This window comes from Pelophylax lessonae (assembly GCF_965119305.1).
Source record: "Pelophylax lessonae genome assembly, chromosome: 11".
Lineage (NCBI taxonomy): Eukaryota > Metazoa > Chordata > Amphibia > Anura > Ranidae > Pelophylax > Pelophylax lessonae.
In genome coordinates this window covers 50,836,207-50,849,536 of record NC_138778.1, presented here as the reverse complement: position 1 = coordinate 50,849,536, position 13,330 = coordinate 50,836,207, and the positions used below count along the sequence as shown (strand labels likewise).

Genomic DNA, 13,330 nt, shown 5'->3' with positions numbered 1-13,330 from the left:
AATGGTCATCTTCCTATAATCCCCTGTGTTACGTTAAAGAATGTATTAAAGATGTATGTTATATATTTTTTTTTTTTTAAATGCCGCTTAATACCCAATTTCAGAGCGCCACTCGGCCCTCTCCTGACTGCCAGGCATTCACCTGACCACCCGCAGCTCTCCTCCCCACTGACGTCGGCCGGGTATTCTTAACCCCGCCCACTGTATCTGTCAAATCGGGGGAAGACAGCGGTGGGCGTTCACCTGAGCGCTCTAAAATTAGGTATAAAGTGGCATTTTTTTTTTTTTAATTAAACATGCACTGGGGCACATAATTATAACACAGGGGATTATAGGAAGAAACAAAATGGCTTTACAACCACTTTAATTATTAGACCATTGGGTTATGGTCTGACTCCACGTGATTGGACACTGGCAAAAAGCAAAGCTTGATTCAGCCCTACATAACACCCCACCCATTCATAGCAATTGTGGATTCAAAGGCAGCCTGTCACTTTCGGTAGCCCCTCTAATAACACTAACAGTGCATCAGATTGTCGAATAGAGGCTGTGGCCAAGAGATAGACTTGCACAGCCTTCACTACATTTAGACAGTGGTCAGTAATCTCTTTAGGATGCTTAGGAGCTGGACACAAGACAGACAACAGCCAAAACGTCAAACCCAGTGACCGTGAAGCAAGATGGAACATAGGACCTTAAAGGAGTTGTAAAGTCGGAAGGTTTTTTATCTTAATGCATTCTATGCATTAAGATAAAGAAAAAAGTGTGTGTAGCAGCCTCCCCAGCATCCCCTAATACTTACCTGAACCCAATCTCTGTCCAGCGATGTCCACGAGTCCCATCGGCCGTCCGGGACTCTCCCTAATTGGCTGAGACACAGCAGCTGCACCATTGGCTCCCGCGGCTGTCAATCAAAGTCAGTCAGCCAGCCAATCAGGAGAGAGAGGGGGTGGGGCTAATGGCAGCTCCGTGTCTGAATGGACAGACGAAGCTGCAGCTCGGCTAGGGTGCCCCCATAGCAAGCTGCTTTCTGTGGGGGCAATCAACTGAAGAGAGGGGCCAGGAGCTGCAAAGAGAGATCCACTGCAACAGAGCAGGTAGGTATAAGCCCAGACGATCCAGTAGATACCACGGAGAGTCTGATAGGATTTTGACTATGTCCAAGCTCTAGACCCAACTGGGCCAATTAAAAAGACGATGAGTCACCAGTTTTCCTTCTCTCTATCCTCCAAAGCAAGCATGTACAGGACAAGGCCGAGGTACACCAGGGAGTGCCACAATGGCTGCTAGGCATCTACCCACTTGTAGAAGAGGGTGCACGCCTTCAAAAGAAAGGTTTGTTGGTCATCACGGCAGGCTTGAGGTTTCATACGTTTTTCTGAATAGAAGTTTAGCACCTGAGTTCTGAGAGGAACAAAAGAAACCTTTTTCAGTTCCAGTAGTAGACTGTTTTGTTCCAAAGACTTTTGCTCCTTTTTTTCCTTTTTTTTTTTTTTTCTTAGGAGGAAAGCGCACTTTTTTCTGTAATCTTCTGGATAAACATAACCAAAGCATTGCCAATATAGTATTTGCCCTTGAAAGGCAAACAATCCAGCTTCTTCTTGCAGAGGATCTATGCTGACCAGCATTTTAGCTAGTGTATACACTTCATTTGGACGGACATAAACCCAAAGGAAAAGAGTTGTCTGAAGGAATCTCCCATTCACACTGAAGCGCAATGCTTCAGGAAAGAGCTCCAGGTGCTGCCTAGAAGAACCTGATTTTAAAATTCCAAGTTCTCACTTGGCCACATCAGCAAGGCTTAAATCCCCTTGGATGCAATGGCAGGTTGAATAGCTGCATTTGCCAAAGAAAAGTATACCTTGAAGAAGAACTCAAACATTTTGTCTGCAGGGTTCTTATACACCAGCACATCATTCACAAAAACAATATTATTAATATGTAAATAAGACCGCAGGGTCCACACTGGCGCGGTCCATTTATGCAGATTCCGGTCTTCCATTGGATATTGTTGCGCAAACCATTTGGGGGGGGGGGGGGGTTGCATTGGTAAAGATCTTGGCTAGTTGGTGAGCTTTCAATTACCATAACCCTGTCACTTTTGGTTTTGGAAGGTTGTGGCAGTAGCAATGAGTCTCAGATTTTTACAGACCACCTCAATGAGCAAACTCAGCTTAGGAACAAACCTACGAACCCTATCTTGTTTGTAACCCAGGGACTCTCTGTAATGTTAACATCAATATTCTAATACTGGTCACTTGAGGCTGTAAGGCAGACAGTCTTACCTTGCATTTGCACCTTCCAGAGATTTGGCAGCTGCATCCCCAAGCACTTCTGCCTTCAGGTAGTACAGCATTCGTACCCGGAGAAGGACCCTGATTTAAAGCACAGTGATAAATTAATTGTGACATTCAATTATCTTTTGCTGGACAAGAATTTATGTACAACCTCAAGCATAACTTTATAGCAGAAGACATCTCCAAATGTAAAAATCAACATATTAAAAAAAAGCCAAAAAATATCCTATTGTCCGCTATACCTGTCCATGTCTACTCACTTGTTACAGTGTTGTTTTAGGTGTTTCTTGTAGCTCTCGTCATGCAGGACAATCTCAGGGTTACAGCTTGCCAGCCAATCAGCATTCTTGATCTCTGGCAATAACATCGGATTCTTCATTTTCTTCCCTTTCCTTCCACGTGGGACAGGGGCTGACAAACCTTCAAATAGTCAACATTATTCATCAAACAGTGCTATGAGCGCTAGGCTTACTTCAGTATCCTGGCATGACAACCTTTGGTAACATGCTAAAACTGCATTTCAAGGTCTAACTAATCACCCAGTGCCGAGTCTGTTCTCCTGCCATCATGACTGTGCCAGCCTACGTCTGTCATGCCACTTTTTTTTACTTGACAACTTTGAAACCTCAGTTTCCAGTTGTGTACTTTATAGTAAAAAATGGGTAGTAGGGGAACGGATGTCAGGCACAAGCACTCTGACTGTTAAGTGAAAAGGTGACTGTTAATATAAAAAGTGATATTTTACCACTTCCATACCGGGCCTATTCTGGCACTCCTTTCCTACATGTAAAAATCATCATTTTTTCTGCTAGGAAATTATGCAGAGGCCCCTCAAAAAGGATATAGATAGAGTTGATACCCAACGCGTCACACTTTAAAATTACGCGCACTCGTAGAATGGCACCAAACTTCGGGACTTAAAAATCTCCATAGGCGATTATTTTGTCATATAAATGGGCCGTAAGTTGCTCTAAACACATTCTGCAGTCAAGCTCTGGGGTCCATTTTTGCAGTGATAGAACAAAGTTAGTTCTCCAGTGTCTGGGTATCAGGGTTCTGACAGCAATCAGATAAAAAAAAAAAAAAAACTGAGCATCACCTTATGCACGTGTGCCTTGATTCTGGTATGATTGAGAGAAGAGCTATTTCTGGAGACATCTGTAAAGTCACTCCTGGGTAAACATTATATTTAAAAGGTTTCCGACTAACGGTAGGTTACAGCATGGTTCCCTGCCCATGTAGGCCAAAAATCTTAAAACCTAAGCAAATGGTTGCTAAAGTCCTTGACAATCAGCCCAAATTCACAAATCCCTCTCAAGCAAAACTAGTGGAAGCCTGACTAAAGTTCACATTGTCATAAGGGGAATGCAATACCAATTTTAGCATCATCAGTGGAGAACCTCTTGAAAGCATAAAAACTAATTTTAAGCCATTTTGCCAATATTCCTATATTCTCTGGGAGGAAAACCCACAGTGTGCATAGTTGCGGGCTAAGTGAAAGTACCTGAGTGGTTCTGCAGAGCCTGGTTGCTTCCACCATCTTTTATGGGAGTGATAAGGTCCCAAATAAAGCTTTTGATCTTGTCATCTCCCTTGTAATGTTTCACGCAGTAAACTAGCAAAGCCCTGCAGATCATCTCCATGTCTTTCTCATTTAAGTGCCATTTGAAGCGTCCCAGAGTCAGGATGTCCTTCCAGCGTCCCCAACTGCAGAAATAAAATAGTTGTCATAGGAGGGAACTCAATTATGCAAAGCAAACTAACAAATTAACTTTTTGTGCATCCAAAGCATATATTAAACTGGCCTAGTTCATTAGAAGTGGCACTCAATACCTGTACTCGCACTTCTATGTTCTTACACAGCTACTCTGTATTAAAAAGCCAGTAAACAGAGCACAATGAAAAGAGGGCTAACTTGTTAGTATATGGCATATTGTAGAAGGTCCTAATCTTTCCAACCTGCCCAAATCATCCTATTGGGTATCAGTAGAAATTCAAAACATGTCATCGGCTTGTTTTCACTTTACATATAGTTAACCCCTTAATGTCGGCGTCTACGGCCCTTTAAGAGGTTTCTAATACCAGGAGGTAGGGGGTGGGGTTTCGGATCATGTAACTGCCATGACTGGCTGTCACATCGTCACATGAACGGAAAGCTCCCGATCACAAGTGGAGATCGGGAGCTTTTAGCCACCAATAAGGCTCTCGGCACAGCTGTGTTTACATTCTGGTACGCATATATGCGGACGTGCGGCGTTAAAGCGGAGTTCCACCCTAAAATTATACTTACCTCCATCTTCTTGCTCCGGGTCACCTGAAAAACAAATGGATAATCGCAATTTTTTTTTTCTCTACTTATCTTGTTTAGAAGAAAATATACTTACCTTACTTCCTCTTCCTCCCCTCGGCGGCCATGGCGATTCGTCACTTCCTGGCTTGCAATGATTCCTGGGAGCTGAACGTCATCACTCCCAGGAATCAATGCGCCTGCACCGGCCCCGACCTCATTTCCGGTGCAGGCGTCGTCATACCTTGCTAAACAGCTTCTGGGCATGCCCAGAAGCTGTGCAGGGATGACGCTGCGACACCGGAAGTGATGGCGGGGGCCGGTGCAGTGCATCGTGGGACCGAAGACGACGGAAGAGGACACTGAAGAGGATCGCGCTGGCTTCAAGCTGCCAACACCTGAGATGGCAGCGCTGGACAATACATTTTCAAGGTAAGTATTTCTTCTAAAAGGTAAGTGCAACGCGGGACAGTTCAGAGGCTAGCCATTGTGGAATGCACTAGCCCTGACTGTCCCGGGGGTATTTTTATTAAAAAATAACTTTCCCAGGGTGGAACTCCGCTTTAAGACCTGCCGAGAGGCTGCATTTATGCATACCACCGGCGTGCAGGACAGAATAGCTGAAAGAATATTATAAGGATTTTATCATATTTATATAAAACCAGTAAATTACAAATACACAAAGCTAGCCACAACTAGCAAGAGTTTTTGCAGTTATGCTTTTAAAAGAGATCCAGATACTGACAATGTTACTCACATGTCATTTGGCACATGAAACCTATCCCTCCACTTTGATTTCAAGTTAAAAAATGCAGAGGATCCAATTTACATTTTTTAAATTAGGCCCATGCTCTCATCCTTTAGTTTCTATACTCTGAAGAAGTATGGACACCCCCAGTCCAGATCCCCTGCCCTAGTCAAAACAACTGCCAAACCAAAAAGGTTAGGCATTTCATTCTTGATAAAGACAACCACTTACCCAAATATGAGCAGGTTCTTTTCCACCCTGAAGCATTCTGCCCGTAGATAACGGCGTGTTTTTTCATTCAGTCGCCGTGACCTTGTTGGTCGCTCCTCTGTGTCACTCTCAAGCTCTGAGAATTCCATCAGCTCGTCATCCTCAAAGGAGTTGTAATGTTTGGTTTGCTTTCTCACACGAGGGCGGTCAATGACTAAACTATCCTAAATGATCAAAGTGAAGGGTCAGTTATATTTGATAAGGGGTAAAATGCTGCTTTGCTTTGTGAAAATCTGCTTACCTTTTCATTCTTGGCATCTGTGTCCAGCTCAGCAATCTTCGCCCATTTCTGCCAGAAGTTAGGGTCATCCAGAGAGATGTCTGTTCTATTACCAGATGACACAAAACTGGCCTGAAGGAGGAGACGTTTTTCAGTTTAGAGTACTGGACTTATATCATTGGGCTCTAACAGTATGTGCAGATGCCCAACACCACACAACTGCCTTCCTGTGGCTTTGCTTGCAAGACGCATCAAATAAATAGTAATTTACATTTGTACATTTTTACAACACTGGCATACAAAGACAAGGAGGAACCACCAACTACATAGCAGATTATGTATACAATTTATATACAGTAAAAATAAGAATGGATCAACAAACTAAACCCTATTATGATTGTTAGGAATGAGGTGTTCCTCATGTTATGGCCGAAGACATTCCCTCATAGACAACATTTTTTCTAGTTTTGGACCGAGCAAGGAGTCGTCGCACTCTGTCAGGTTTTTACTGCAGTTGGTGTACCTGCTGTGGAGATTCACCCTCTTTGACCAGGTGAAAAGAAAGCTTTGGAATAACAATTTCACAGCTGCCATCAGAATAGGGGGTGAGGTGAAATCATTCAATGGAGACCATTGCTCCAGTTGGATTTCCTCCCTGGACATGCATAGGAAGTTATCATCAAAATACTAGTGGTTAAACTCTGCTGTGCCACATCCCTCATGAGCTATACAAAATAGTTTCCCCTAAGCGTTGGGACTTTTTAGGCACTTTTGTGTTTGATCATAAGAAATAAAGAAATATTTATAAAAATGTATGCATTTTATGTGTACTTATTAAAAAATTGCATATACAAAAAATACATGAAAATGTTAACCACTTCACGCCCGCCATATAGGCAAATGACGGCGGGAAGGTGGTTACATTATCCTCACTGGACTTCATATGACGGCAGCAGGATAATGCGCCCCCCCTGGGGGGCGCGCAGAGCGGTGGTCGGTGATGTGGCGTGTCACTCGGATCTCCGATCTCGGTAAAGAGCCTACTGACAAAGGCTATTTACCATGTGACCAGCTGTGTCCAATCACAGCTGGTCACATTGTAAATAGGAAGAGCCGTTGATCGGCTTTCCACAGTTCGTGCCTGACAGCGAAAAAGAAAAAACCTTATGGTGATCAAATACCACCAAAAGAAAGCTCTATTTGTGGGGAAAAAAATTACATAAAATTTGGTTTAGGTACAGTGTTGCATGACCGCGCAATTGTCATTCAAATTGCAACAGCGCTAAAAGCTATAAATTGGCCTGGGCGGGAAGGGGGAAAAGTGCCCGGTATTGAAGTGGTTAACATGACACAATGTATACAAAGCAAGATCAACTGCGAATACTGTATTCACTGCATTCAAAAAACTGAAATATTGAAAAACACTGTATTCGCAGTTGATCTTACCCTGTATACATTGTGTCATGTTAACATTGTTAACAAATAAAATACATAATTTTTATTCACATTTCTTTATCAAACGCAAAAGTGCCTAAAAAGTCCAAACACTTACGGGAAACAATTTTGTATAGGCATGGGAATGTGAATAGCTTAATTTAAAATATGTTTTAATATCAGTATTTTAAAAATGTTTTCTCTCTATGTGTGAAGCCAGAAGGGCCCTTTCACACTGATCAGTTTTTGATGCGCTTTTGTTCAGCTTGAGAGCCCTAAAGCGCTTTTGATGCACTCCCATTGACTTAAAGGAGTTGTAAAGGTAGAGGGTTTTTTATGCTAATGTATTCTATGCATTAAGATAAAAAGCCTTTTGTGTGCAGCAGCATCCCCAGCACCCCTTAATGCTTACCAGCACCTCCTAATACTTAGCTGAACCCCATCTCTGTCCAGCGATGTCCACCAGTCCCTAGGCCATCTGGGACTCTCCCTCCTGATTGGCTAAGACACAGCAGCGGCACCATTGGCTCCCGCAACTGTTATAGTCAGTCAGCCAATCAGGAGAAAGAGGGGGTGGGGCCGAATAGCAGATCCCTATCTGAATGGACACACGGAGCTGCAACTTAGCTCTGGTGCTCCCATAGCAAGCTGCTTGCTGTGGGGGCACTCGACTCAAGGGAGGGGCTATGAGCAGCAAAGAGGCATCCAAGAAGAGGAGGATCCAGGCTGGCCTGTGCAAAACCACTGCACAGGGGGGCAGGTAAGTATAACATGTTTGTTATTTAAAAAAGGAGACTTTACAATCACTTTAAAGTGGTTGAAAAAGGTAGAAGTTTTTTATCTTTTATATAATAGAACTATAATTGCAATGCAATGTCCCAGCACAACCAAGTTGTTTTTGCAACCAGTTTTATTGAATTGTACAAAATTGATAGAAGATTGGAAAGAACTGAAAATCATAAAAGCTTCAATGTTCACAAACCATTTACTGCGGACTTCATCAGATCCTCAGCAGGAATGCCCCTGTCTAGGCATAACAGGCTTAGCTTAGCTTTTCTTTTTAGAAAGCAAGCAATGATGAACAGGCAAGAGGGGAGAGATCTGTGTCCTGTCATGTCCTCCATGAAAAGGATTTTACAAGTAAACCAAAAATCCTAGTTTCTAAAAAAATTGTAGTTCCTAAAATCGTACAGAGCAGAGAGGACTTGATATTCCCAACCACTTGGTTTGAACATAAGAGGTGGACAAAACAGCAGCCAGGCAAAAAATATGTATATAACCCACAAGGGGAAGCTCCAATACAAAAGGTGCCTGCAAGACCTTCCACCCAAAACTAGCATCTGCAGTGGACTAAACATCCACCTGGCAGAACTTATTAAACATGTGAAGAGAAGACCAGGTTGAAGCCCTACAAACTTTAACATAAGAAGCTTAATGCTGAGTAGCCTGGGAAGCACTAACACTCCTGGTGGAATGGGCCTTTGAAGGGCAAATTCTCCAGGATTCAGCTGCTAACGGCTGAGAAAGTCCGCCTGCCAATTTTTGATGCCAGGAATGTGCATAGCGGAGAGGGTCAGAACTTAATGTTCTGCCCAAGACAAGTTTAGGTCTGCTTCCTCCTGAGCGGCGCAGATTCTTGTCCCTCCTTGGTAGTTGATGTACAGCTGTGGCATTGTCCCGCTGCACCCTAATGGGGAGAGAAGACAGACCAGTGTTAAAGAGCCAGCCAAATTGCTCATAGAACTAGGATACAGTCTGGCAACTTCTGCTCCTCTGGAAACCACATTCTCTTAACCAATAGCTTTTCCAGAACACCTGCTTCAGCCCGACAAGCTGGCATCAGCCATCAAGATCTTTAAATTCACCAGAAGGAAGGATTTGCTGGTATCTAGCAGCCACACGGATAGCCACCATTCCACAGCCAACCTGTTCTTGGGAGTCAGATGCATTGGTAGATATGAGGAGTATTGAGGTTTGTACCAGACGGAAAGGGTTCTGCTATAATTTCCTCTAGTACCCTCATGCAACAACCTCAGAGGCTCCTGGGATTGAAGAGACTGTCATTTCTCTTGTGGAAGTAGTACTTTCACCTGTGCCATGTTGAGTACTAAATTCTAAGTACCTTAGATGTTGTGTAAAAACCAAGGTGTACTTCTGAAGGTTAGGCACTCAGCCAAACCTGTCAATGACTTGTAAAGTCTGCTGGACATCTGAAGTCCCTTTCTGAACCAGCAGCTTTATGAGAAGCAGGTCATCCAGGTACCCCACCAAAGGGGATACCGCAGGTCCTCAACAACCCCAGAACCCAGAGGAGTCGACACCTTGCTACAACACTCTGGGAGGCATAGACAGGCTAAAATGCAACTCCACAAAGTGATAGTTTGAGGAGTTGACGATTTCAGAAATTGTTGGTGAGGCTGTAAAATCGGGATGTGTGAAAAAGCATCCTTGATATCCAGTGACACCTGTCGGCACAGGTGCAATGACCCCTCAAGCCAGCAGTCTTTCCAGGGTTGCAAAGAAAACTATTTTTTGTGGATTTGAAGATACCCTTGAGCAAATAAAGCACACAGGGGGAAAGCAGCAAAACTACAGCTCTTAGACTTCAGACACCAAACTGCAGACCCAGTTGCAAGTCCAGGTTGCCACGAAGGCCAATAGACATCCCCCCACCAATGTAATTTGGACCACCCCTACACTGTGAGGGGGATTTGCTTCTAGAACTAGAGGACATGGGGTCTAGCTCTTCTTACGAACCTGGGATGTAGGCTTTTGCTTAGAGCCCGAGGCTTGTTGCTTATGACAGGAACTTTTATTGGATTCAGAAGGCGTCAAGTTTCTCACCTGTCCCCTTCTCTTTAGCGGAAAGAGCATGCATTTCCTCACAGTCACCTTCAAGATAAAAGGCATCCAAGGATGGTTTCAAACAAGTGTTCGCCCTTAAAAGGCAGCCTTTGGGTTTGCTTTTCAGAGATGTTCCCACTGACCAAACTTGAGCCATACGATCCTTCTCCTAACCTGTCCTAACCTCTTACCCCTAATATTTTTAAAGACCTGGACCTCATCCTCCAGGAATAACAGGATCCAATTAAAGTAGGTAATAGCAAGCTCAACAGCAAGACAACCGACATTTCTTGTAGAATTTCTTCTCCATGGGATACTGAGCAAAACACTTTAATGGTGAAAACACCTTCTTTGGGTGAGCCCAATCAGCATACCTAAGTTAGGGCGCACTGGAAGGGAATTGGTATTTTTCTTTTTATGGTTGCCAGGACCCAAAACCACGACTTTAGGGGAGGAGGAGAATTACTACAGTGGTAACCTCATAATAGTGCTCACCACATCTGCCAGCAAACCCACCGTTGTTTTCTGTTTGAGATGGACCTGGACTCAGATTCTGCCTGGGAGGACTTGTCCACAGGGGATCCCTGATCCTCAACAGTTTCCATATCATTATGTAGTACCTCCGATGCCTCATGCTCCCGCAAAAGGGAAGGAGAGAAAGACCGCCTTATGTTTGCTTCCTAGGCATTCCAAACCAGGGAGAACTTCTGAGAGCTGATCACGCAGCCTGGATATAGCTGCAAAAAATGTCTTCCTTGACACAAAAATTGTAGGACTGTGCCCTTAAAACAGTGCAAATTACCAGATAAGTGTAGGGATTCAGAGCTAATTTGACCCTTTGGGAAGCCAAGGCAAGGGGAACTTAGAAGGGGGTCCTACCTACCTGGTGAGGCATTTGGCAGCCCATCCCATCTTCTTTCCCTCTAATCTCACTGTCTGCATGACATGGCTTGCTGAGGGCTAAAAAGGCCTGTGAATCGCAAAGAGAAGTAGCCACCCAGCTGAGAGAAGTGTTGGCCTATGCCAAAACACCTGGCAAGTGGCAAGTCACCCCCAGGAGAAAAGGGTTTGAATACTTGCTGTACCTGGTAAAGTAGTGACAACTGCAGCTGAGCAGGACTTAAGGTAGAATGATGCTGATTCAGAGTTCATTCCAGTGTGGTGCAACCAGTACAGGACCAGGAGCTCAAAATGCAAGTGTACTGCACCTGGGAACTGGCACAAAATGGTGCACATGCATGTGCAGGGGAGTTCAACACCATCCCTTTTGTCTTCCGCCACTGCCATATGTCCCCTCCCATGGGAACAACTGCCCAAAATGCCACAGAACACGGGGAACAGTGCCAAGGAGACTACCACATGCTTCACTATTACATCAGAGGCACTCACGAGTCCATAGCTACAGAGCCAAAAAGCCCAATCTTCACCCATCAAAGCAGGTGCTCCCCGCAGGTTCATCAGGAACTTTACTCCTCTCCATGGGGAACACTGCCCTGGGCCAGTATAGCACCTGACGAGCAAGGTCATCAGATATACTGCACCCAGGAGATTGCGGCTCGCAGGATCCAGCGCCAACTATAAACCCTCCTCCATCCAATCAGGCGTGTTTGGAACAGACCAGAAAATTAAGACGAAGCCTTGACAAGAAAAGCCTTCAGAGAGATATCTGAAGGCAAATCCATCACCTAAGGACATTAGCTAAAAACAAACTCAGGTGATCTGAACGTGGTTATGATTCCCCTATGTCCAATTACCAAAGGGTGGCAGCATAACCAAAGTAGTCATAAATGATCAAGCCCTGTGATGTACGAATATGAAATATAATATAATATATAATAACAAATGTTAATCTTGCTTCTGCATTACCTTGGCAAATGTTGAGCCTTTCCCTTCAGACTGGATAGTGATGGTTTGTGTTCTTCGCTGCAGAATCTGATCAATGTCTTCTTCGCAGAATTTGGAACCTTCATCCTCTTCATCCATCAAAGCACCATATGCTCCCTTCCGGAGGAGATCCTCAACCTCAATTTTGGACAACGGTTGCACCTAGAGAGGAACAAAGAAATACATTTGAGAGAACTGGAAAACCTCTAAATTAGAATACACAAATTAAAGAGGATTTTAAGCTTATATAATGTTTTTGAAAACTACAAAAAAAAAAAACCTCATATCTGAACTCTTATTTTAAGATTAGGCTATAAGAAGAAAGACATGCCATAAATCATGAAACCATTTGTTATCTTTAGTTTGGAAAACTGTCCACCCCGCTCTAGAGGACTGCCACTGTACAGCAGTGACGTAGGGACCAGCAAATTAAACTACTTAGTGCAGTGGGTGAACAGCGAACCTTAAAGTGCCAGTGTCTGGAAATTCAACTGCAGCAATCTGCAGCACAGGCTGTAGGAGAGGTAAATATCTAAATTCTTCTTTGAAAGGAGCAATTTATTTTAGTAATCGAGTAATGCATGAAACATACCCCATTAGTGTTTCCTTTTCTGTTGATGTCCTGTAGAACTGCCTTGTCCAATCCTAGTTTTAAGCTTGCCTTGTCAAACATCTCCCGCTCATAAGAGTTCCTTGTTATCAGACGGTACACTTTCACCGCCTTGCTCTGACCAATACGATGACATCGTGCCTGGGCCTAAAAACATCACACACAAGTCAAAGCGGTCAATACAAGAGAATTTCTAGCACACAATTTAGGCTTCAAATTCTTGTCTCCAAAGAGTCAGAAAGCAGGCCACTACAAACCCTGGAATAATATAGGACCAGCAACTATAGGAGGTGTTTAAAGCGGAGTTCCGGCCACAAAATCGCTTTTGGTCACCTGCAAAAGAAATGGTTACGATTTTTTTTTTTTTTTTACTTACCTTGTTATTGAAGAAAAATATACTCACCTTTCTTCCACTTCCTCCCTCTGCGGCCGCGGCCCGCGCCGTCACTTCCTCTTTGCATTGATTCCTGGGAGCTGAACGTCATCGATCCCAGGAATCAATGCGCCTGCACCGGCCCCGCTCGTCACTTCCGGTGCGAACGCTCATTCCCTGCTACGGACGCTCATTCCCTGCTAAACAGCTTCTGGGCATGGAGGGAGGACGTGCCCGCACCGTAATTGACAAGTGGGGCCGGTGCAGGTGCATTTTGGGAGAAGAGGACGTAGAAGAGGACGCGTTGGCTTCAGCTGCCCACATCCGAGATGGCAGCGCTGGAGAATAAATTTTCAAGGTAAG

At 44.1% G+C, this 13,330-nt stretch overlaps 1 protein-coding gene across 1 annotated transcript in view; it reads right to left on the bottom strand.

Moving 5' to 3' along the window:
- CHD6 (chromodomain helicase DNA binding protein 6) overlaps window positions 1-13,330 on the bottom strand; it is a 239,720-nt gene that overhangs the window by 52,134 nt on the left and 174,256 nt on the right. The window contains exons 18-24 of the mRNA XM_082271900.1: window positions 12,577-12,741; window positions 11,967-12,146; window positions 5,844-5,954; window positions 5,564-5,766; window positions 3,802-4,004; window positions 2,558-2,717; window positions 2,286-2,375 (exon numbers count right to left, since the gene is read on the bottom strand). Of these exons, the coding sequence (XP_082128026.1) occupies window positions 2,286-2,375; window positions 2,558-2,717; window positions 3,802-4,004; window positions 5,564-5,766; window positions 5,844-5,954; window positions 11,967-12,146; window positions 12,577-12,741 (1,112 nt within the window). The remainder of the gene's footprint in view (window positions 1-2,285; window positions 2,376-2,557; window positions 2,718-3,801; window positions 4,005-5,563; window positions 5,767-5,843; window positions 5,955-11,966; window positions 12,147-12,576; window positions 12,742-13,330) is intronic.